Source organism: Panthera pardus, unplaced genomic scaffold (genome assembly GCF_024362965.1).
Source record: "Panthera pardus isolate Hobbes unplaced genomic scaffold, ASM2436296v1 HiC_scaffold_16, whole genome shotgun sequence".
NCBI lineage: Eukaryota > Metazoa > Chordata > Mammalia > Carnivora > Felidae > Panthera > Panthera pardus.
Window position 1 is genome coordinate 92,949,702 of NW_026526721.1, and position 25,029 is coordinate 92,974,730.

The 25,029-nt window shown below is 41.9% G+C and overlaps 1 protein-coding gene across 6 annotated transcripts in view; it reads right to left on the minus strand.

Annotated features, from left to right (window-relative positions):
• FNDC3B (fibronectin type III domain containing 3B) overlaps positions 1-25,029 on the minus strand; it is a 358,808-nt gene that overhangs the window by 8,732 nt on the left and 325,047 nt on the right. For all 6 annotated transcript variants that reach the window (XM_053903638.1, XM_053903637.1, XM_019463183.2 and 3 more), the window contains 3 exons: positions 23,081-23,293; positions 9,178-9,344; positions 5,925-6,052 (listed from right to left, as the gene is read on the minus strand). In XM_053903638.1, coding sequence (XP_053759613.1) covers positions 5,925-6,052; positions 9,178-9,344; positions 23,081-23,293 — 508 coding nt within the window. The remainder of the gene's footprint in view (positions 1-5,924; positions 6,053-9,177; positions 9,345-23,080; positions 23,294-25,029) is intronic.

The window sequence follows — 25,029 nt, forward strand, 5'->3', positions numbered from 1 at the left end:
CAGAGACTTCATATATTCATTTTGATGGCTCTTCTCAACTCTAACTTTCTGGAATGAAGATCTCTGAAAATGTTTTTAGAAAGCAAAGGAATGCTACTTTTCTCATACCATTTGGCAGAAAGCTTTAGTGAAGGAAAAATGAATGTCTAATCGAAGGGAACTTCCTTAATGATGAATCCAATTAAAACTTAGGCCTTAATTTGTAAATGTTTTTCTTTTAGCCATTCTTGGTGTTTTAATTGGAACAGCTCCCCCCTTTTCAAGCATTGCCAACTCAAAAATCTTTTAAAAAATATGGTAAACATATTGAGTGTGGGACTGTGTTCTATTATCCACAGCAACCAGCACCATGGATAGCCTCAACTAAGTTGATGCTCAGTGAATGTTCTCTAATTAGAACTTTCAAATACTCAAGAGCAGATATTCTTACACCACACTGTTTGAAAAGAGGGGAGAATTAGCAGAAACAAGGAAACATTAAGTATTAGACACACCAACCACATAGGCAACAGAAAAGAATTTTCAGTACAGGTGCAGCCATCATTGTAAAAAATGGAATCATTAACAGTAAGTTGTTTTTAGTGCATTAATAGAAACTATAGTTTCTAATATATTTTAGAAATAGTCAACGATGCTTATTAGGCCTTTTGGATTCTTATTTTATATTTTATTTTTAAGTAGGCTCCACACCCAACATGGGGTTTGAACTCACAGCCCCGAGATCAAGAGTTGCATACTCTAACCAACTGAGCCAGCCAGGTGCTCCGACTTTTGGATTCTTAGCTGAGGAAAAATTAAAACAATTCCAACACCCCATTTCCTGAGGACTCCGGTTCCTGAGGCTGGAGATAACTGATTTGTTTTTGTGTAAACAGTCACAGCCAGGGGATCACAAAACCACAAGTTAGTCCTATCTGTCACACAGCTGTGCCTCCACTGAAGTGACTTTTCCTGGGACTGCACAGCTCTCTGCATTAGGATGGCAGGCCTCGTGTCCCTTTATTTTCATTCATTTTGACAGGGGCACCATTATGGGCTTTTCCTCCTGCCTGAACCCAATTTAAAAGGCATAGCTCCATTTAAGATTGTCTTTATTGAAGTAACCAATCATAATATCTCAATAAGTATAGAAGCAATATTATTTTTATCAAGACTATTTCTGTTCTTGGTTTGATGTACAATAGATCTTAAAGTAATTTTGACCTTTATTCCAAACAGAAGGACCGAAAGTAATATTCAGATAACTGAAATGAACAATCTGTGCCCGTTAATTCAGAACAACATGCTCTGCAGTTGGATTCCTTGATCCCAGAGAGTCTCTGGGGGAGGATCCCTGGAGGTCTGCACCTGGGCCAATGCTTGGGTCTCTTTACTAATACTGCCCCTCTCAAGAACTGCAAAGGGAGGCAGAGCTGCACAGCAGTGTCACTTACGTAGAGCGTTCTCATTACTGAAGGGCCTGAAGCTCACAGTGGCCCCCAGTTAGAGGTTTAGAGTCCCTACTTTTATAACAAAGTGGCCGAGGCTCAGTGAATTAATTCTACTATCACACGACTGTGGGATACCCTCCAGCTCAAGAGGGAACCCACCGACCTGCAAGCCTCCTTTGTAGAGGGTGCACTGCTGGGCAGGCGTCGTTGTCCCTGAGCTGAAGAGAACAGGTAAGGGTACTGTTGCTGAACTGCCTCTTGGGGGTCTGCTGTTCTCACCCCAACGGGCGTCTAAGCTCTGAGAGCACTGCCCACGCTCTTCTGTTCTATGTCGGCTCTCTCACGGTACAAAGTACCTAACAGTTTCTCAATAAACCAGGGTCCTAAACCTGGACTTCGCCGAACAGAATAAAAACTTGTCTCGTGAATTTTTAAGTGGATGTGTGAGCATTTTTCTGATGGCCTTCATCAGATACTTAAAGGAAGCTGTAAACCTAAAAAAGTTAATCCGTAAAATAAATGATGGCTTTTAAATGTCCCCATGTTGATCTATTATTTTGCTTTGGATTTGATCCTTTATTCAGGCAAAAATAAAGAGCTGTGTTAGGGAACTGAATTGAAAGCCATTAAAAAATATGTAGGCTCTAAGACTTTCAAATGGTTGCCTTAAGAGCAGCTCTTTCCTCATAGTACCTGATGTGATGCCATGAAGAACCAATGTTAAGTCCCAATACTACATTCTAAAACATGATATAAAATGAAAATTTGTTCAGAGATGCCACCAAATTAAATGTAAAGGTCCACAAATTTTGAGATGCTTTAAAGGTTTACTTAATGCAACAAATCTGAGCACCAAGAATATTAATGATTTGTCACAAATTTTTCCCTAACATGTAACAATGTGTTACAGTTTGGTACTCTTTGCTCCTCTTCATGGAATATTTTTTTAGGGGCTCCTGGGTGGCTCAGTGGGTTAAGCATCCAACTCTTAATTTCGGCTCAGGTCATGATCTCATGGTTTGTGAGTTCAAGCCCCAAGTCTGGCTTTGCATCACGCTGACAGTACAGAGCCTGCTTGGGATTCTCTCTCTCTCCTTCTCTTTCTGCCCCATCCCTGTATGCTCTCTTTCTCAAAATAAATAAATAAACTTAAAAATTTTTCGTGTAAAAATTATATAAAATTTGATAAAAATTTTTCATACTTCTGGGGTATGAATAGGAATCATCTTGCTTTACATTCTTATACAGGTATCAAACTATGTTATATCTCGTGCAAAAAAAATATCAGTCACCTGCGTATACATATAATTTTCATTCCTTTCCAGAATACTCTATAATTAATACTGTCTGACAAGAAGTTTTAAGCTTCTTTGAAAAAACTTGTGCTTGGCATGTTTATTAATGGCAGGAAAGCCAAATCAATCTACGTATGCGTTCTAATATAGAGTAAAAATTTAGGTGAGGATTTACTCCTTTAAGAGACCATTTGTAATTACAACCAACTGCTCACCTCCTATCTTGGTGGCTGAACAAAAGAAAGCTAATAAGCCAGAACCAAGGCAAAGTTAAAATCAATGTTTCAAGTGAAACATCAGAAAAAGCCTTGGTGTTTGCCATATTTGCCTGTATAAGATAAGCCTGGGAAGCAGAAAGACACTCTTCCTGTTACAGGTGATTTTTTTCACCTAAGTTACAAACTTTCTAAATCCACCCCATGCTGAAGCTTACTCTTACTACTACCCTGAGTATAAATAACACCGTTCCTTTGAAACTGCCTCTTTCACGCAGGCAAGAAAACATTTACTGAGTGCCTAACTATGTGCCAGTACTGAGAAATAACAAGGAGTAACACAAGCCCATACATTCATAGGTCCTGTCTGGTTAGTGCTGGGATTGAGGAATCCAGAATGCTCCCTAAGAGCACGGAGCTCTGCCGTGGTGTATGCTCGGCGAGAATGACCTCCCCTTTTCTTTTGCTTTGCTTCTATGTATTCAAAGCCTGTTATCTCCGGAGCACAATTATTTTAACCATTACTCTGCACCCATAATATAAATAGGTTTCATTTCCTATTTCATGTCCAGAAAAACTGAATGAAGTACTCAAAACATCATGTTTAAGTTAATGCTTATTGAACAGGAAGAAGCAAAAAAAAAAAAAAAAAAAAAAAAAACCCCAAAAACAGCAGTACAAATTGTCCCTGACTCAACCGTGGCTTTTAATGCACCACGACCCACCTTAATCATTTCTTGGTAAATGTAGTAAACACATGGTTATGTGAAGAATGCTAATCCCTATCTACTGAGCCTGCCCTAAAGTACGATGTTTTCATATATTTTCAACAAGAAACTCGCTTATAACTACAATAAGAAATGTATTCTGAGTTCTACACATGTGACTGCATATCCTATTAGGATTTATAAATCCATGGGTCTAAATATATAACATTAAACAAATAGCAGATTTAAAAACAATGTTTTTTTAATTTTACATATGTATGTAGGCTTCATGACCAGTGCAGAGCCCAATGAGTGTGTTGAGTGGAACACACAGCCATGAGATCACGACCAGAGCGGAGATCAAGAGTTGGTCACTTAACTGAATGAGCCACCCCTGTTAAAGATTTTATTTTTAAATAATCTCTACACCCCACGTGGGGCTCGAACTCACGACCCTGAAATCGAATTGCATGCTCTTCCAACTGAGTCAGCCAGGAACCCCAAACAAATACCAGATTAGAAACAGCCACATTGCTGATAAACTCTAAATTACTGAATTGATTTACCCATGTTTTAGCAATGCTTGCGATGTATTGATCTTGATCAAATAATGCTGTCTTCTCAATGTAAAACAGCAATCCCTCTTTTAAGCAGCAGAACATTTTTCTAAGAACAGGTGCAAAAGCATGGTACGGGAAATACAATGTTTTTAAAATAACAAGGACAAACATGCAATGAAGGTACTGTTGGGAAACAAATCATTCTTAAGTGTTAAATGATACACTGTGAAATTCGCTATCATTTCATCTTTCACTGCTATGGAACAGGACAGTGCTGCTGGAGTTAAGATGACTGCAGTTAAGAGGGAAAAGCCCTCTGCCATCTATCTGAGCTGAGACCCTGCAACCAATCCTATCTATCTGGTGAGCTCAAACAAACACAGAAAATTATTTAGTCTGAAATGGGATATGCTGTAAAGAATGAGATTGGAAAGTGAAATGATACAACAGTGTTTTCCTCTCTGTTTTCTAGTGTTTTGCTCTTAAAGAGGAATAATGGAAACCTTAATTATATCATCCACTGAGGTTAATCCATACTTATTAGCAAATGTCATAGTTTTTTGCAAAATGGGGTTCATCCTTTTATCTGATTCTTCATATTAACAAAGTACATGAAGTGCACCAAAATTTTCTCTGGTCATCTTATACACTTGCAAGTATTCTTCATTATTGTAGAAGGAATATTAGCCAGTAATTTAGCAAAAGCTCTGAATCAAATTACTTTCTACCTGCTTTGTGTATCTGGAGCCTCAAGACATGAACAGAGGGGTCTTACAATTAGGCCAATGTTTTAGAAGACGGGTGACATTTATCTTCAAGTTTCTAAGTTTGATATACACGCATGCCTGCATTAAAAGCTCTGGGAAGGAATGGGCTTCACCTCTCCTCAGAGTAATGGGATCATATCCTGATTTCACAAAAACAATTATTAAGTTCCTGGAAACATTACGGAAACCGATGGAGTATCTGAATCATCTACGGATGATCTGAATCATCAGTATCTGCTGGTGGTATCAGTACCAGTGACTGATCATGTACAGTTGTGAAAGAACAAAGGATCAAAAAGCATTATGAAAAATAATAAAACCAAATTCTTTATCGGTTATATTCCAATTACATTCTCTCTTGCATGGGTTTATCAGGTGATCTGTATAAGCCTTGCTAACTCAAGTTATGGTTCATGGACCAGCATCACGTGGGAGCTGGAACCCTCCCCCCAGACTAGTGAATCAGAATTTGCATTTTAACAGATTCCTAGGTGATTGCACATTTAAGGGTGACAAACAGTGACCTCGAGTTGCTGAATCACAGGCCTCAAGAGCTGCTAAGTCATGTACTTTATCCTTCTAACTTCTATAAAAAAGGCAGACAGGACACAGGCTTCAGCAGTTAGGTTGAAACTACTCTCCCTCTGTAGTAAAGCCATTGGCACTTGGGTTTTCATTGCATACCGATTTTGACGTTTGTAAACATCACTGCCGATACCAAGTACAAATACAGAATTTAATATTCTTTGTAAGGTCATGCTTGAGAACTGAAAATTTAATGCCTCCACAGACGAAATGGAAACTAGGGCTTATATAAATGGGTATACACTAGGCAGTTTCTATGATTGGCTGTAAGAAAACCCCGGCTCACCAGTCACTGAATCTTTCAAGGCTAGAGGTAGAGGCTTAGACTGAGAAGCTGCACACATGTCATGCACGCCGGTTCTTACCTGTTTGTACTCAGATTCTCTTCCAACCAATACCTGCAGAATGTAGTTGACAGGGTCACCTTTCATTGGTGGTACCGTCTCCCATAAAATTTCACATGAATTTCCTTCCAACTGTGTAACTCGAGGTGCTGAAATACAGATCCACAGATCCAAGCTCAAAATCCAAAATCACAGTAACAGTCAACATTTTGGTAATACTGGAGCGGGAGAGTGCTTAGTGTCCGCTCTGAGAGGGGGGTTTATTGGCCCAACCTCCTACAAGACCTGCGGGGAACCCTTTATAAAGAAAAGATCCTCCATGACTAGCAAGCCATTGATGAAAACTCCTTTGCTTATTATCCTATTAAAAACTGCTCAGCCTCCATTTGCAACTACGTGGATGGGGCTGGAGGGTATTATGCAAAGTGAAATTAGTCAGACAAAGACAAAAATCATATGACTTCACTCATATGAGGACTTTAAGAGACAAAACAGATGAACATAAGGAAGGGAAACAAAAATAATATAAAAACAGGGAGGGGGACAAAACAGAAGAGACTCATAAATATGGAGAACAAACAGAGGGTTACTGGAGGGGATGGGCTAAATGGGAAAGGGGCACTAAGGAATCTACTCCTGAAATCACTGTTGCACTATATGCTAATTTGGATGTAAATTTAAAAAAATAAAAAATAAAACACGTTAAAAAAAAAAAGAAACGGCTTACCCTGGATTGCATTTTTGTTCTTTTTCAAATAGCTATTGAACACGTTGTAGGATTAGGCCCTGAGCTGGGTACTTTGGAGAATTCAAAACATGGACTATAAACCTTGCTTTCTAGGGAATTAAGACCTAGTTGAGGGAAGGGGAGAGCAAGGTTTGAGACAAATACAAAGAGAAATAAAATGTGAGCGAGTTCCAGGGGGAAGGTTTGAGGAGCGGGTGACATGTGAGCTTAAGTCCCAGAGAATGGTCAGCATTGTGAGAAAGCCTGTAAAAGTCAAGTTATCTCATATTTGTATATATTTTTTAGTACATTTTTCACCTACTGGACTCCTAATTCTGGCTTAAAGGAAAATTACATTAGTTTGTGGTAAAGCATGTAAAATGTTACAGAATTTTAAAATATTTTCTCATAGCCTATGCTATCTCTCTACAGCTTAATTCAATATCTGATATTTTTCTACGTTATAACTAGAACACATAACTCCTCTCTGAACCCCCTTATTCTTTAATTTGTAATTACATGAAATTAATTCTTTAGAGGTAGCTGTTTCTATTTGCATCTGTAGAGTACTGTTTCAGAAAAATAAAGGCTTTCTCAAAAATGAGTTGCAATTAATTGGCTAAAACCCTAATTAATTTATGGAAAAAATAAGGTTCTCCAGCTTATTATATTATATATACCTATATATCTATCTATATATCTATAGATATAGATATATAGATAGATAGATAGATAGATATATTATATTTGGAGGACCAAATAGTTCTCCAGCTAAGGTAACAATTTCCTGAACCGAAGAGGAAGAGGAAGAAGATCTGACCATGTGGCAGTGTGAGGAGCCTGTCCTTCTGTAGAAAATGTACCATGAAATTCAAGTGCTATCAATTTAGTATTCCATTGTCCACAAAATGAATCTCTACCAACAAACATGTTGAGAGGCAAAGTCAGTGTCGGAAAGACCCTTGACAGGGCACCTGGGTGGCTCAGTCGGCTAAGCGTCCGACTTCGGCTCAGGTCATGATCTCATGGTCAGTGAGTTCGAGCCCCACATCGGGCTCTGTGCTGACAGCTCGGAGCCTGGAGCCTGTTTCGGATTCTGTGTCTCCCTTTCTCTCTGCTCCTCCCCCGCTCACACTCGGTTTCTCAAAAATAAATAAACCTTAAAAAAAAAGAAAAAAAAAAAAAAAAAAAAGAAGACCCGGGCCATTTGCTAGTTGGTAAAGGTTGGTAAATGTTCCTCGTCACAACAAATCTATTAAACCCAGTGTGTTCAGGAATCTCTTCTGTTACAGCTGACAGGCAAAATGCTACCAAGGGGCTGGGGCATTTACTACCCACGTGAGCCAGCAAGGCCTTGCATCCATTTATAGTAGTTTCTTAGTCACGTGAAAAAGCCATTGCCAAAGAACTTCTGGACTGCTGAGGAGCAGGGAAGCCAGGGAGAAGGTAGCTACCATAAAGTACCCTCGAAAGAGCTACAGGAAACCTTCACAGAATCCAAGCCAGACCTTGACCCAGGCCCTGAGGTCTCTTATCCTCAGTAACGGGCCCTACCCTGGTGGTAGCCAACACAGCTCCTCCATGTGGAAGCAGTGAATCCAACGGCCTTGCTCCCGGGGCCACACATATGAAGGACCTTTTTGCACAGGTCGTGCACATCCCCCTAGCCACCTAAACGATATAGCGACTCACTTTACCCATGTAAAACCTGGTTCACGTAAGCTGCCTGTCTGTCCGGCAGCCTCAGGTCATCCTGGGCAGCAGGACCTCCACAAGAATCACCCTATTGGGGAATGAAGGGCAAGGCTGAGGAGGCCCTGAGCGGCTGGGTGGGAGGGCTGAGCCAGATGTCGTCTGCCCTGTCATCTTGCAAGTCAGCTGGGCACAAGGCAGAACTCTGTGGCTGGAAATGGGAGTTGAGCGCTCACTACACCCCGTGGAGGAAGAGCCTGGGCAGAGTGGCTTTCGCTCACTCTCCGTGCCCATGAAGGGACAGAGTAAACTAGTCACTGGCAAACCTCAAGACAAATGCTCAAGTTGGTGAGAACACCCTTCCAAAGGACCTCTCCACAGTGGCGGGGGGGGACGGGCTGATGAATTGCCTGGGTCAGTCTCTAGCCTCTAGGCACCACAGCCATCTGAAGACAGAGGCCAACCTCTGCTCCTCCTGCCAGTCTCTGGGAGGGGAGACTGTCAAACCCTCTGTGGTAAATGGTCACAAGTGCTACCCACACTGGGGTCCACCCTCATTTCTAACCCCAAGTGTGCCACTGGGGTGTGTTCCTTTTCTTTGTCCCATCCTCTGCAGGGATGAGGCCACTACATTATTTGCAGTAAACATTTATACAGACCTGAGGAAAGGCCTTAGCGATTCCTCAGAGAACCCATTCCTCAGCCTTCTCTTTCAAAAAGTTGTTTTGATTCTATGTTGTTGATACTAGAAATATTGAGAGAGTACATTTAAGGTCAGAACAGAGCCTCCTACTCCAGGTCCAACATTTCCTTACTCTCATAGAAGAGCCTGCCAGAAACTCACGGCCTACAGACCTTTGATGGTGGGGGGGACGCTCTTGGTTGTGCTGAAAGTGTAGGTTTCTGAGAAGGGCCCTTCCCCAGCCTCGCTCGCCGCCTGGATTCTGAAGGAGTAGCACGTGAATTCCGTCAGTCTCTGGACCTTATAGGTGTGGCTGGGTCCTCTGTAGATGGAAATAAACCTAGAGGAAGGAGCAGAGACCATTAGCCATCTGAGCTTTTATTAGTGGCAAGAAATCGTCACTGTTAACTTACCTTCTACTCTATCCTATAGAGGCAATGAAGTTCATGTTAACTGGGCACCTGAGAAATACAATGTCCTCTTTACCCATATTTTCCAGATAAGTGAGTTTTGGCTAGAAAATTCCTTAAATTTTAACCTTTATCCTTGCAACAGCTTTCAAAGCCCCTTTCCCAAACTAGTAAGAAGATATTTACGATTACAGAGCTTTCAGAAAACAGTTTAAAAGGAGAAAACAAAAATACTTGGCTCAGAATCATCTATCAGGTTAATCAAAATAACAGAAAAACAGCCAAGGTGAACTGGACAGTTTAAACTGGTAGCTTCTGGAGCCTTCTCCTATCTGAACGAGGATAATTTTGTACTCTGCTAACCATTATTTCTGCGAGACATAAACATAGAAGGCATGAAGATAAAAAAATAAGGCCTTTGGGGTGCCTGGGTGGCTCAGTCGGTTAAATGTCCGACTTCAGTTCAGGTCATGATCTGATGGTTCATGCGTTTGAGCCCCGCATCAGGCTCTGTGCTGACAGCTCAGAGTATGGAACCTGCTTTGGATTCTGTGTCTGTCTCTCTCTCTCAAAAATAAATGTTAAAAAAAAAAAAATTAAAAAAAAAATAAGCCCTTACATTTTCAAGTGTTTTTCTCCCAGGGTCTTGAAACATTTGTATTTTCACAATGAAATGGGATTACCTAGAACTACTACATACTATTGTCATTTGTCTTTTTATTAATTAAATGTAAAAACTTGGAAATAACTTCCCCCAAATGACCCAGAATTTCTGTAGATTACAGTTTTGAAGCCTGCTGTTCCAGGAACATTTTGGGAACCACTACATGAGTTAACCCAACACACAACCTTGTTGCTACACAGGCCCATGGTTCTCCCAGTTTCCAGTGGTTCGACACAGCATCTGAGGACAATCTGCTGTCCTCAGATACCGTTGGAAGTCGGTCAGATAGAATCACAATTTAAAATGTCTCGACTCTTAGGCCCATTTAGCTCAAGGGGAAGGCAGAATTTATGAATTCATTTAGCAAACATTTCTTGAACATCTGCTGTGTGCCACACTCCGTGGATTCAAAGATGAGTAAGACCTAATCCTGTGGGCTAGTTGGTCCTGTGTATGTGGTCAGCCTTTCCCTGTGCCAGAGAACAGTCCCTGTGGATAGTTCTAGAGCTTAAACTACTTTTTCAGAAAACCTGTCAGAGTCCATCCTTATTTTAAAACACCCACGCATTCATCAGCCTTTACAATGGAGTTCCTGAGCCCTAGTCATTTCACTATTTAATGTTCCTTCTGCTTTACTGTGTAAGGAAGCACCTTTTACTGAGGGCTGAACATTTTCAATTTCAGGGAAAGCCAGAGTCCATGCTGAAACCCACAAATACCATGGCAACCTATTTAGTACTCTTGACACATTACCACCTTAATGAAGATACCCTTGCTAATGCTAGAGGCAAACAGCTATTCATTAACTCAGCCTCACCTGGGCCCGAATCTCTAACCAGAGTAATTGCCCTGAGTTATACCACAAAATGGAAGTCATGGTTTAAGGAGTAAAAGTGTTATACTTCCATTACAAACTTGCACTAAGACCTGGTTTTTAAAAGAATTTGGAGAGGTTCACTACCAACAGTACAGCTTCCCTGCCATGCCCTGATCTAAGGAGACTGTTTCCCTTTGAAAATAAGGTCAATACATCTATCTGGGCAGTAGCACTCACAGTCCCAGAGGAAGGTACTGAAGCAGATTCACGGCTCTAATTTGATAGTGTAATCTAAATTGGGCTAAGAGCATACACATCAATTTTCAAATGCATCAAAATCTGCTTCTGGACTGCTTTTTTTTTTTTTTCTTCTTTCATTTACTGTTTTGCCCTTTTACTGCATTTTATTTTTTTTACATCGCATCCCAATTTATAGAAGCCACCGTGGAAACAGGTGCTAGCAATGAAATCTACAATTTTACCGTTAGAGCATTGGTTTGAGTCTGGGGATAATGTTACTTAGAAAAAAGAAAGGCTGCATTTGCTTTGCTTTTAGAAAAAAGCCAGAGTGACTCTGAAGGTTCTAAAGGAGGCTTTCACCCAGAGGATTTCAGGTTTAAGTTTACTCCCCTTGCATTCAGTGAGGGTGCACTTAGGCAGGTGCAGGAGGGAAAGGGGTAGTTCTTTCTCCCTCCAGCCTTTTCTAGAATAAGCATGTGTTTGGCCCTTTGATTTAGCCCTCTATTTTGGCAGTAATAAATCACAACTTGCTTGCTGCCCTGCTTTGTCTGGCTTCCCTCCCCTTAGAAAAGGCATGGGAAGAAATTCTGGGGGAAATTTTGTTCTCAAAATGTGTATGGGGATCAATGAAAATGGATGGGGCTAATATGGGGCTAATTCCTAGGTCACATAATTAGCGCACTTAGAGAAAAAGAGGTGACTTGTCCTCTTGGGGCCTGTGTCCTAAGGTGGACACACAGGTCCAAGTCAGAAGGAGCTAAGCAATGAAATAAGACAGCTGGGCCACTCCCTCCTGAGGACTTCTCCCCACATGGCTCATTCTGATGGGTGACTGAGAGCCACAGGGAGCCATTAAGAGACAGAGACAGCAAGTCTGCAAACTGTCTGAAAATTCATACGTTTCTCACTTTAAAGGTTTCCCGTACCTTCCTTCTTCTTGAAGAAAAAGTGCAAGTGTGAGAGAGTGGGGTGAAGGGAGGAGAAAGACTGGGCACTAATTAATGCTTTTTATAATATGGGACGCATTTACACATAGTCCTAATTCCATGTTACTTTAAACAAAGAAATTTAGTATATGCCTCAGTAAAAAAAAAAAAAAAAAAAAAAATTATAGTTCAATGCTACACGGAAGTAAGTCAGTCAAAAGCCAAAAATCCTTCACAAAATCTCAGCTCTCCATTTGAGGTTTCTGGAACTAGGACCTTATGTTAACAGCCAATTTGGCACTTTGAGTCTAATCCCAAGGGTTTCGAGAGTTTTGATGTGGAAGACTTTCAGAGGGAACACTGGTTGTATGCCGCTTCTCCACCCACCTGGGCGTCTGGTATGCTCTTGGTTGATGTGGGTTCCACAAACAGAACAGGTCCTGCAGACTAGGAGCCACCGGCAACCTCTTTGGCCTCTTTGTGCCTCAGTGTTTTCCTCTGTGCAACAAGGGTAATGCTAGAACCTTCCTCAGAGGACTGGTGTCAGGTGTAAATGGGTTAACCAAAGTGTTTAGACCAGTCCTGAGCTGTACTAACCACTCAGTAGGTGTCAGTCACGATTATTTTATAATGCTAGGAACTTTTAACCAAGAAAGGCCACACTCTTCCTTCTGAGAGACCATCTATATCACTCAGGTCTAATACAGAGGTTGTTCTCTTTTCTCCTGGGTAGGAAGTTGGCTGTGTGGTGAGAGAGGCTGCAAACCAGGCATCTGCTTTGGGGCTCGGTCAGTGAAGCTGCTCACCTTCTGTGCCCGGGACCCCTCGTGAGGGTGGGTGGGGGCGGGCAAGAATAACGACTTTCCCAATCTGGGTGGGATTCAGTTTGACAGCCCCAGTCCCTACACAGAGTAGGTCTTAAATAAATGCCACTGATCCTGAATTTCTTTCTGTCTATGCCGATGGTAGCTTCTGTTTCAAAGAAAGGCCAGCCAAGACAAAATACGCACACAAGCCAACACAAAAAGAATGGAGTCCCTCTTTTACCGCAATTCTGTCATTATTTTCCATCATTCCAAGAGGCGGGAGAGGAAAGAATCTTCTTCCTTTGGAGCCAGTGATTTATGCCAGTTGCACGGGCCTCTCTAGGAGGCTCCGTAGGTTAACGCCCTGTGGCCAGAATCACCCGGGGAGAGATTAAAAGTATTCATCAAATACTTGTTTTACAAAGACCAAGTCAATTTTTTCTTTCCTCAATCTTTTTTTTAATCCACCCTCATTTTAAATTTCATTAAGTCAGCCAGAGGCCTTTGGTGATAGAATGGAATATATGCGATGGGTCTTAAGACACAACGACTGAAGGCTACATATTTCACTGCAACCAAGGATTCAGCACTTAGAGCATGTCTTTGCCATGAAAAGAGGAGGAGGGTAGCCCTTCAGCTTTTCTGATCCTTCTCCCTCCCTCTTATATTTAGGCAGTCCAGCGTCAGTGTTTGGGCTCCATAGGTGCTCATGTACCATAGGGCCTGGGACAAGAGTCACCATTAGAGGCCAACGGGAGTCCTGTTGTCTTGGTGGCCCTGATCCATACTATTTTAGTGTGCACTGCCCGAGCCTGGGGAAAGGGATATCCCTGGAATGGGAGAAAAATCAACCGTGAATGGGGAGGATGTGGAGCAGCTGGAGCATCACCAAAAGATGGTCAAAAAAACCTCTCACCAAGGCCCCAATCCTTTGATTTCCGAAGGTGAGAGTGTGGCCCGGGCAATCAGCGATGCACTATGTGGGGAGTCTGCTGTGCCCCGGGCCACTCCCCTGGTCTAGGCTGCCAGTAGAAACTGGACCACTCTGGGCTTCTCCCCGAGTCGTCCCCCTCTCCCCCTCCTGTTGGTGGGCAGTGGTGGAGCACAGGGACTTGGACCCAGGAAGACTGGATGCAAACCTCAGCTCTGCCTCTTACTGCCCCACCACGCGCCCCTGCTAAGCATCAGTTCTCCCATCTGCAAAACAGGGACAGTATCTGCCTCTTAGATTGTTTTAAGTGTCAAATGCAGAAATGTGGGTACAAAGCTCAGCATGGAATCCAGTACCTGGTAAGAGTTCAACACACGGTGTCCAAGTCAGGCTAAAGTGCCCTGAGGACAGCAGGTCTCTCAACTCCTGCCACACAGGCCTCTCTCCAGGTTACTGCGGCCATCACTGGCTCATGTCCCAGCAGGAATAGGTCCATATGAATTTGTGATGTTCTGCTGCATCTGCTGTGGCCTATGTCAGACACATAGCTCTCCCACCACGTAAGTTAATCTACTTGAAACGTTCACACTGTTATTGTTATTACGTGAACGTTCCAGTGCTACAGCAACGCAATGAAACATGTAAAACAGGTGGCATGGTTCCTGGAACACAGTACATGCTCAGTAAAATCACTGAGTAGTTTTAGTATTAGTTCAGGCTGAAGCATATGTAGCCACAAGGACCCCTGTGGAATCATAGCTCCTTAAAAGTCATCTTGGCACCGTGGGCCCATACTGGCATTGCCTCTGAGGGGTCTTCTACTCTGTGCTCAATCCCTGCTGCCCATGGCCATGTGCTTTTGGTGGCATCAACCGCATGACCCCAGACTCCTGTGAAGAGCAAGTAAGAGAACAGGTATGGAAACACCCATGCAGCTGCCCCACTGGCTCAGGAGCTGAAGAGACAAGGGGTAGTAACACTCTTTGCAGTCCGCAGACTTGAGGTTGAGTTTAGGTTCAAGAGCCTGGTGATTGGTCATGGACTCTATAGCCAGGTAAGCTATTCCCTTCTCTGTAAAATGAATATGATTACAGTGCCCCCGCCCCAGAGGTTGTTGTGAGAGAATCAAATGGCATAATGTGGGGAGAACTCATGACAAAATGCATAGCACCTGTGCTAATACTAATACTAATGTTACTAATCACAAAATGCCAAGGTTTATGAATGATTTACCTTGTTTCTCAACATTGGAGAAGCCTGAAGGTTGTCCCCAGAATGGCATTCTTTACTTATACTCCCTTAGGCTTTCCTGGACCAGAGAGAAAGCTGCGCATATGAATACCATCCATCCCGTCCTGATGAACCCAGGCCAAGAACTGCCGCTGACAACAGATGAAGACAGGGGCAGTGGGGCCTATCAGTGCTGCCCATTAATGGGAATTTGGGCATTTTTACTTAGAGGAAGGAAAAAATGGGAAGAAATGCTCTCTCGTACTAAAAATATTTACTTGGAAAGGGAAACATAAACAAGGCAGAAAGTTGGGGGGGGTCACTGAAAGTTTACAGTCGAAATGGATTCTTTACAGCTCTGCCTCCAACTTGCTGCGGCGTGGACTGTAATGTCCTGAAACTAAACACTTCTGTGGTAACAAGCACACATGGGTTTTAATGTTGCCAATTTAACACTGATTTATGAAAATGTTTTACGTATCTGTGAATGCAAAATGATTCTGCTTATTCTGCTGGCCTATCAGAGTACTCCAGGGTTGGTGCAAAGACGTACAAAGACCTTGGCCACAGTGCATAGTCTGTTGCCTTCGCTATGAACTTGGACAAGTCGATAACTCTCCAGGCTGAGTTCCCAGACATTTGGGATAATAATGTCTTGTTCACCTGGCAGGGATTTTTAGGAGATCCAAATGAGGGGAACGAGTAAATTCTATGATTTATTAATTTTACACTAGGAAGGCAAAACAGCAGATTCTTGACGTTTTCAAGAAGTTCTAGGGGAAGGCTGTCCTTTTAACCTCAGTATTCTAGGCTTCAACACATTGTGAAAGATGACTTTTTTACGCTGACGGGCTACTGAGGGAAGAAATTCAGACATGTTACATCTTTGAATATTTATTTTAAATCATTTTAGAGTAAAATGATGATATATAAAGAATTTAATTTTAAACTCAATTTCCTTAAAAGTTTTGTACACCACCCCCCCCCCCCCCCGCCAAAATCCAAAAATGCCCTGGACAGCTCATAACTTAAATTTGCAGTACAAAATGAGATGACACTAAGGATTTTGTGTTTACTATCTGTTGCTGCTACCTTATAATCCCAAGGTCCATTACAGGCTAACAGCAGCTCATTAATATTAACTCCTCAAAATGATCTACTCTGCTGACCTAAAATGGACTTAGTCTATTAAAGGCTGCACATTTTGAAACCTGTCCTACAACAGCACAAATCAACAGCTGTTAATAAGCTCAGGACAGCTATTTTCCTTAACAATGACATGTCATTGCCTTCATTCTTTCTTAATTTCCCAGGGCTGCATGGACTATGTATGTGTGTCTGTGAGAGAGAATGTCCTACGTTACTGAAGCCATGTTTGGGAATGGAGAATGTTCAAAACAGGAATGGATAGTATGTGTCCTCATTCTACCAAGAACACCGAGTCCTGTTATGCCTACGCAGGAGCAGATGGAATCAGATGGCATCATGTGGGGACATCTGAGGCAGGGAAGGTGCATTTCCTAAACTGGTTTTGATGTTGATGAGCGTCTCCATTTGCAGACGAAGCACCCAAGTGTCAAGGATTTCCGAAAGACCAACGCGCAAGCAGTTGCTTTCCTCCCTGCACGTTCTCAGCTGCATATGTGCCTATCCGCTTGTGAGTGCTCCAGCTGCAATACTTTTTAGTTAGGTTTCGTTTTATGCTCCTTTTCGAAGAAATAACATGTCCATACAGCTACTGACGAGACTCCACGTAGAATAAAAGAAAATGCTTTTTTTCAATTTTTGTTGTTCACACTGCACTTCGTTATTGATATATTAAAAAGGAGATTTATTTACTTTCACATAAAGGGTCTCAGGATGAAGACCACCTGAGAACCCTGAAACATCCCATTCTTCTACTTTCTTTGCAGGGAATCTTATCTTCAAGGACACTCTTTGCAGAGTCTTCCAGATGTCTGTTTGTCTACTTCTATTTTAATGGGCTTGTCTCAATCTGATCTGATTTAGGAAAAAATTCTGAGAAAAATGCTACCCAACTCCATTCTATTTATTTATGTTTCAAGTAGATAAAAATTCTATTTTCAAATAGAAAAAAAACAAAACAAAACAAAACAAACCCGTAATCAATTTTTTACTTACGGTGCCATTAAGATCTCCAATGGTTCATTTACGGTCACTTACCTCTCCCCATAACTGACATTTCAGCCTGAAACTGACTAAGCCAGCGGTACTTTTTATTTTTGAGGCTCTTTTGAGACATGAGAATGTTTTTTCCCCATCAGTCAGGGACTGGAGACAGGCATCATCAGTTCCAATTTGTAAAGGGAAAAACTAAGGCAAAAAGAAGTTAAGGGATACGCCTCTAGCCATCTAGAAACTCAGTAACAACTCTGGGATTACAAATAAGAGATTTGACACCCCCGTGGAGAACCACAATTGCCTTCCGGTGATTGAAGATAAATAAAAGTGTCATTTATCCAACAAGGGTGATCATGTGTATCAGGACAATTCCAGAGAAGCAAAGGAAATGAATACCATGGGTCTGTGTGGGCCCTGAGCTAGTTGCCTTACATCTATTTAATTCAGCAATATGCTCTGAGAAACAGAAGCAGGGGTTTGTTCTTTAATAGGCATACATTAAGAAAGTTCACTTCTCCCGTAGTGCTCATATACCCTGGAGACTTTTATTAGTTGCCTAATGTGTATTTTTTCAGGGATTCATTATGTAGATTATTTTCTGTCCCTCTCTAACAATAAATAGTCAGTCATAATGAACACATTAACAAAGCCCTCCAATTTTGCCCGCTGTAAGGAAAAGTGTCACAGGCACAAGGGCTGAGTTAAATGGAGAGCAACTGGTAATGATCCACTCTATTAGAGCCCTCTCTCCCAACCCCTTTTGCTGGAAATATATTGGCTTTAAAATACACTGGCCATCTGACTAAACCTGAACAACAGAGTAGCCATAAATGCATTCCTGGAACTTAAGTTCCCCTCGCCTCGGTGCTGTGTACAATTATCAAGAACATGGACCCATAAGGGTCAGGACGAGAATCAGCATCAACTCAAATTCTGTTAGGGCAACATAACGTTTCATTTCAATAACACAGACAGATGCATCTTCAAAATCATCAGTACAGTGTTACAATCTTAAAATGCATGAGCTGATCTTGTTATTCTAATCCCTGTATTAGGTTAATGCAGCATTATGAAAATGTTTACTTCGGGTGTATATTTTTCTTGCATACATAGGAACCAAAGACATTCGGATCTTCTGTGCCAGATTTGCTAAGCATAATAGACTTCATCACTCTACGGCCAAACTAATGTAATTTGTGCTTTTCTGTTGAAATCAAATAACATCTCTTGTGCTGTCTGCTCGTTGTTTCCCATTAACTTATTTTCTCAGCAGATAAGTTCCTTACAGGTAGCCGCATACCTCAAAAGACTTAGCACATTATAGTAATTCAGGAAAAAAACAACAACAACAACTGTGATTGAGTGATTATAATCTAACTATTAGGGATAAACTTAGTCCTATAAATATAAAACACTGCTTTGAAGCTGCTGCATAAATATGTAGTCAGTGCCCTTGGAAAGGGAGACTTGTGAGTCAAAAGCTTAAACACATGGAAAACAAATGTGCCATTCAAGGGGAAAAGAATATTCAATGTAGCAAGTCCAGGTGACCCAGATGAATTCTAGGTTGACTTACCTTGAGACAAGGACTTGGGCAAGATGCCCTTTTGGGATCCCTTCTATTTACATGAAATAGCTCCAAACTTAAAAAGAGCCATGTGTAAAAGAACCAGAATAGAAAGAGACACTTAGTTGGAGAAAAAACCAAGGGTACATTTCTGTGCTTTGGAGGTCGTATCCTTGGTTTCCACCCAATCCTGAGTCTGCACCACCCATCTCTAACTGAAGGCTATTTTGCATGAGATTATAAGATCAGGACCCCTTTATGACTCACTCAACCTGTTATCATCTCTAAGAAGCATTCTCTGCTCATTTCATTTTAAGCTTAAAATCATAATAATCATGAGTTAAAATCAAATCATCTCATCAAAACCCATTTTTTTTTTTCATCTAGATGGTGGAAGGCTTTGATAGAAATCCAATCAGCATAGAAAATATTTCATTTTTTATTAAAAAACTAAATAATGTAGAGGGTGGCGCTTGGGTGGCTCAGTTGTTTAAGCGTCTGACTCAATTTTGGCTCAGGTCATAATCTCACAGTTGTGAGATCAAGCCCTGCATCGAGCTCTGCACTGAGCAGGAAGCCTGCTTGGGATTCTTTCTCCCCCTCCCCCTCTCTCTGCAAACCCTCCTGCTTGCTCATACTCTCTCTCAAAATAAATAAATAAACATTAAAAAAAAAAGACTACTGTAGATAAAAGCTCTCAGTGCTTGGTGCTTTGTAGGTGTTCAACAAATAGAAGTGTGCTTTAGGACGTTTGAAAATATATTTTTGGCTCAACATTATACTTAGATCTATCTCTGGCTCATTTCAGATTTTTTGATTGAGGGGTATATAAACAAATATAATAAACCACACATTGTAGATGTAAAACCTTAGGGGTTTAGGGGTGTGAGACATTAAGTGGTTGCCCTAAAGAAAGTTAGCATCTTTCTTATTATTTACTTATTTGTCAAAAGCAGAGACTAGAATGTGAAGAAAAAAGAGATAACATGCTGAGATACCCTTTTGTAATGGATCTAGCTCACAAATGATATACAAATATTCAGTGCTTTAAGGTGAAAAAGGTGGGAAGGAACTCTGCATTCAATCTTCTAGTTTAGCCTCTATTTTATGGATGAGAAGAGAAAGACCAATAGTTTAGCAGTCAAATCAAACTCTTTAATTTTATAATTACGAAGCATGGAGTTAGTAATTTTCATTGTGCTTCTGTTGCAAAAATTTTTTTAAATGTTTATTAATTTTGAGAGAGCATGTGCAATCCTGCACCTGTGTGCAGGAGTGGGGTAGGGAGGGAGGGAGGGAGGGAGAAAGAGAGAGAGAGCGAGAGCGAGAGAATCCCAAGCAGATTTGGTGCTTCCAGAGCAGAGCCTGGAGTGGGGCTTGATCCCATGAACTGTGAGATCATGTCCTGAGCTGTAATCAAGAGTCAGATACTTAACTGACCAAGCCACCCAGGTGCCCCCATTGCAAAATGTTTTAAGAGTAACATTACTTTCATACTGACTAGGACAACTGTCTGACTCACATAGCCAGCTCTCCTTTCCAATGCCCACAACGGCTGGTGAGTAAAGTAAATTAAAACCACAATTAAGTCTATCTCTGGTTCTCACCTTGGCCACAAGTAAGACACACAATATTTTTGACACATCCATAAGAACTCATTAGTGGCTAATGAAATCAGTGCATTCGCTAAGGAATACGTATACTTTTCCCAGAAGTCCCGACTAGAAATCACTCTGGCAACAAGTTTAATGGAAAAGCTGGTCCTTGAAAGAAGACACTTTCAAACGGACAAGCCAGGTCCAAGTCCTAAAGAACCACAAGGAGACCAGAACTGACGAAAACCACGCTAATCACAAGAATTATAATGTATCCTAGCCAGATGATTTCTCCCCAGTCCTCATGAGTCAAGATCCAAAGTTAAATAAAGGCTTGGATTTGAGGGGCCAATCGATACAAGAGCTCAGTTTCAGGACACTGAGGAAGGTCATCTTCGAACTCAAATTAGGCCAAGTTTCATCCTATTTAATCATAGGAAAATTATTCCACAAATAGAATGAGAATTTATTATGCTGTATACTCCCATCACTTTAATAACTTTCTGAGAGCACTGACAAATCTAATTTAAAAAAGATAAATTTGGACTCCAGATCATAAAATTAAGAAAAATACTGTTCCTAATGGTTGGTTTTCTTAAATCGCCATTTAAATTTAGGCAAGTCATTTATTAACAATGCTAACTTTGGGCCTCCTTTTTTTTTCTTTTTCAAAATAGCACAAATTGATTACTACATTCTACACTGTTTTCTGTCTGGCATATTAAAATGTCTCATACTCATTCAGATTGGTGTTCATGGAACTTTTGTTCTGAGCATCTGTACAGTTCTCCATACGAGGCGCCCAAGGCGGATGCCCCACAAAGGGCAGGGCTGCTGCAGGATGCACCCAGCTGGTTTGGAGCAGAGCGTTCGCTCTCCCCACCTTTCTGGAGGTAACAGTAGAGGCAACTGCATGAGGAATTAGGAAGCCCCCAATTCTGCTACCAATGTCAATGTTTCCGGGCTTCACTTTTTCTGAAGCAGTACAACTAGAAGACAGTCTCTAATGAAGATTCTATCATCAAAGGATGCCAAAAGCCCAAGGAAAAAGCAAAGGCTTGTTTGCAAATTTCCCCAAATGCTAGCTTCAAATATTTACCAGGGTTTCTGTTAGTCCATAATTCGTGTTCTTGCCAGCCCTCTCTAGTCGAGGAATCCCCTGCCAGTAAAATAGTGAACCCACAAACACGCATCCAAAGGTACAAAGCACAGTTAAGATGAATGATCTTGTCTATGAGTGAGGATGCATTTAACCTCTAATGAACCTACCAAAAGCAGCCTCATTTTCTCTGTGGTTTCTACACCAGGACTAGTTTCCAACAGATGATCATTTTTGTTCTCTTGTAGTCAAATTACTGGCTTTGACAGGTCCTTCAGTCCAGTTCAAACATCACCTGTTTCAAAAAGCCATTCCTGGTCTTTACAACCCGATGGTCTCTGCCTCCTCCAACGTCCCAGAGCACTTTTCTCCAATGGTACTAAAGTTCTGAGACCATCTGTGGGTTGATACTATGCATCTGGAGGCAGGGGCTTGTTTTTCCTTGATCTTGGTCTCCACTGAAGGCCTATCTCATAAAATGCCTGCCACACAGGACTCCACTGCACTGATATGAATCAAAGTTCTCGAGTAGAGTGGGGGGTGAAGACTGGACAGCGGTTTCTGTGCTAACTAAACCAGTTCCCTGTGTAAAGGAGCAGGAGCTATAGTGCATAAAGTGGAAAGGACAGGAATGTTTTTGTGTTTAGCAGATAGGCCAAAGGCAAATAGCAGCGCGGGTCTGTTCCAGCAGGGTGTCTTGGATTTATGGTCACCTCCCACCTCCTTCACCTGATTCTCTGATTTGGACTTTTGGTAACAGAACAATTCTGCCATCATTACCTCTTACTCTGCATCTGAATTATTCCTAATACAGTTCAGAGGCCCACCTTCTGATGGGCCATTTTCAGAGGAAATGAAGTTAGGTTAAATAAATACTAGGTGCAAGGCTGGCTTTGATTTCTGTGGCCAAGAGTATTTTCCCGGGCATGGAGTCTTATAAGAATGTCCTGTTTGCTCTGGCTAATCTGATACTGCGTTGCCCATAGTTACAGAATACAATCCCCATCTGTACATCACCACAGCTATTTCGGATTGGTAAACATGATTGTCCTGATGGTTACTGAATATTTAAAAAGCTAGCATCTCTTCCTAAGTCTCATTTCCCTCTGCACTTGTGACTGATCTAACGCTATAACATAGCATGCGCTTGCATATGACAATTTTATTTTTAGATAATTTCTCTCCATTATCTGGCTATATGAAAGAAAAAAAACAAACACACAGATTATGACTTGCAGGCAAATCAGGATCTTCAGAATGTTAGTTTAGAAAATCCCAGGGGCGCCTGGGTGGCGCAGTCGGTTAAGCGTCAGACTTCAGCCAGGTCACGATCTCACGGTCCGTGAGTTCGAGCCCCGCGTCGGGCTCTGTGCTGACAGCTCAGAGCCTGGAACCTGTTTCGGATTCTGTGTCTCCCTCTCTCTGCTCCTCCCCTGCTCATGTTCTGTCTCTGTCTCAAAAATAAATAAACGTTAAAAAAAAATTAGAAAAAAAAAAAAATTCCAGATGGAGAACGGAGGTCCACGTTGCAGGACCCCAATACACAGGAAACCTTTCAACGGGAGGAAGAGTGTTTTATTAGAGGACAGGTGAACAAGCAAGGATTCATTCGGACAGAACCGCCCCCTGCACCCGCCCCGCCAGCTCACCTCTTGTTTCTGTCTTCCAACTGCAGTGTGTACACCATGTCAGCGGCTGTGTGGGTCTTGGCGTTGCTGTCTCCCCACTTCAGCTTCAGGCTCTGGGGCCCCGCGGCAGCACATTCGAGCCTCGGAGGCAAGGGTGGCAATGGCCGAGTTTTTGCCCTAATGAACTGACTAAACGGTCCAGCTCCAATTTCATTGACGGCCTGAATTCTGATCCTGGAAAAAGGGAAAAAAATACACACGTTGCAGCTGAAGATGAGGCAATTCCTCACTGGAAGCAGACACTTGTGGAGTATTTCCTGTGCGCCCCTAAAACTGTACCATGGAATAACGAAAAATAAGCCAATGTAATTCAAGACAAATAGAGAATAGGGCAGCTTGGGCAAACGGATTTCGCTCCCCCTTCCAAAACCCAGCAAAAATAGAGCAGTTAGCAAGATACCTCTTAGCCCTTTAATTAAAAAAAAAAAAAAAAAAAAAAAAAGGGAAAAAAAAGTCTGCTGTCTGAGGGAACACGTCCTAAAGATGTGCTATTGTATTTTGTTCTAAGCCACATGTTACCTGCCTCAGAGTCACTTTTGGAAGTGAGTGGGCGGTAAAGAAGAAATGAAATAGGAAAGCAAAGGAATTTCCTTTAGGGTTTACAAAGGGCAGAAGCTCTTCAACAGGGCACGTCTCCAGCTTTGCCCAACCACCTCTGCTAGTCCAGAACCACATAAGCGTGCGGGCACTGCTGGCAATGGGCTGTCATTCAGCTGTCTGTATCTGAATCGCAACTGCATGTTTGCAGCGTGCAGTGTTATGGATAATAAAGATGCCTTGACACTGTCCTCACGGTCTGTGAATTTAAAACCAAAGAGAGTTAAAATTAATAAATAAAATAATATCCTATTATTCCTCTTTTCCTCGTGCCTCTGTTTCCTTCCTAGTTGACTGAAACAGCTCTCCAAGGCCTTCATACAACAAACACACGGATGGCACTGCCCCAACCTCATTCTCAACACCGCTCCCCGCGGTGACTGCATGTTCTGGAAGCTTGTTTCCTCCAGGCATTTGGTGGCCCGCACACCCCTGGTTCAGGCTTTCCTCCTCTGCTTCTCAGACCTAAGTTCTGACACCACCTCCCCACCGCCCTCTGTTCCTCTTCTCTTTTTCTGCATGGTACGGACAGTTCTCTCAATAGTCTATTTCCATGGCTCCACCCACTTGGAAGACCACTCACTCCCAGCTCTGCCTTTCCACCTCTTCATGCCCCACTCCGGGCCTCCAGCAGAAACCTCCACCCAGGACCCTCGCTAGGTACACAAGCATCTTACCGAGCTGACTGAGCAGTGTGAGGTCGCTGGTTCTAAAAGTGTGCACACATTCAAAATAGTGTTTCAAAGCACATGATAATAATAAAACAGAGTCAGAGATAAATTCTTAGGAAACCGATCAATTTGAAACATTCTCATAATTTAGTTTTATGTGTTTCTCTTTTACAGCAATTATTGCTTACACACAGAAAATACTATTTAGGTACTACAATACCTAAATTCATCTTGTGATCTCCAATTAGCATTAATTCTTCAAATTTAAACATTACATAATTCAGCACGTCAGTCTAACAATATGCCTGTAGACAGCTGACAAGGCAAAACAAACAAACAAACACACTCCTCAGATTAATGACAGGTGAGAGGAAGCAAGCACGCCCTACCCTGTACCCTGTCTCCCCCACTGAACGTGGCAATAAACCTGGAGAAAATAAATGAGCAGCTATTTAACAACTCCCAAAAAGCAAACAGTAGCTGGAGGATTTGGTGAAATATTTACCATTGTTTAATTCATTTACCATTGCATTTACCATCTTTTCCCCTCTATTATCCCCCAAACTGGACTCAATGCAGCCTGAAATCCAAAGGCAGACATCTGCATGGACTGAGGGCTCTGGGGGAAATGCGGTTCAAAGA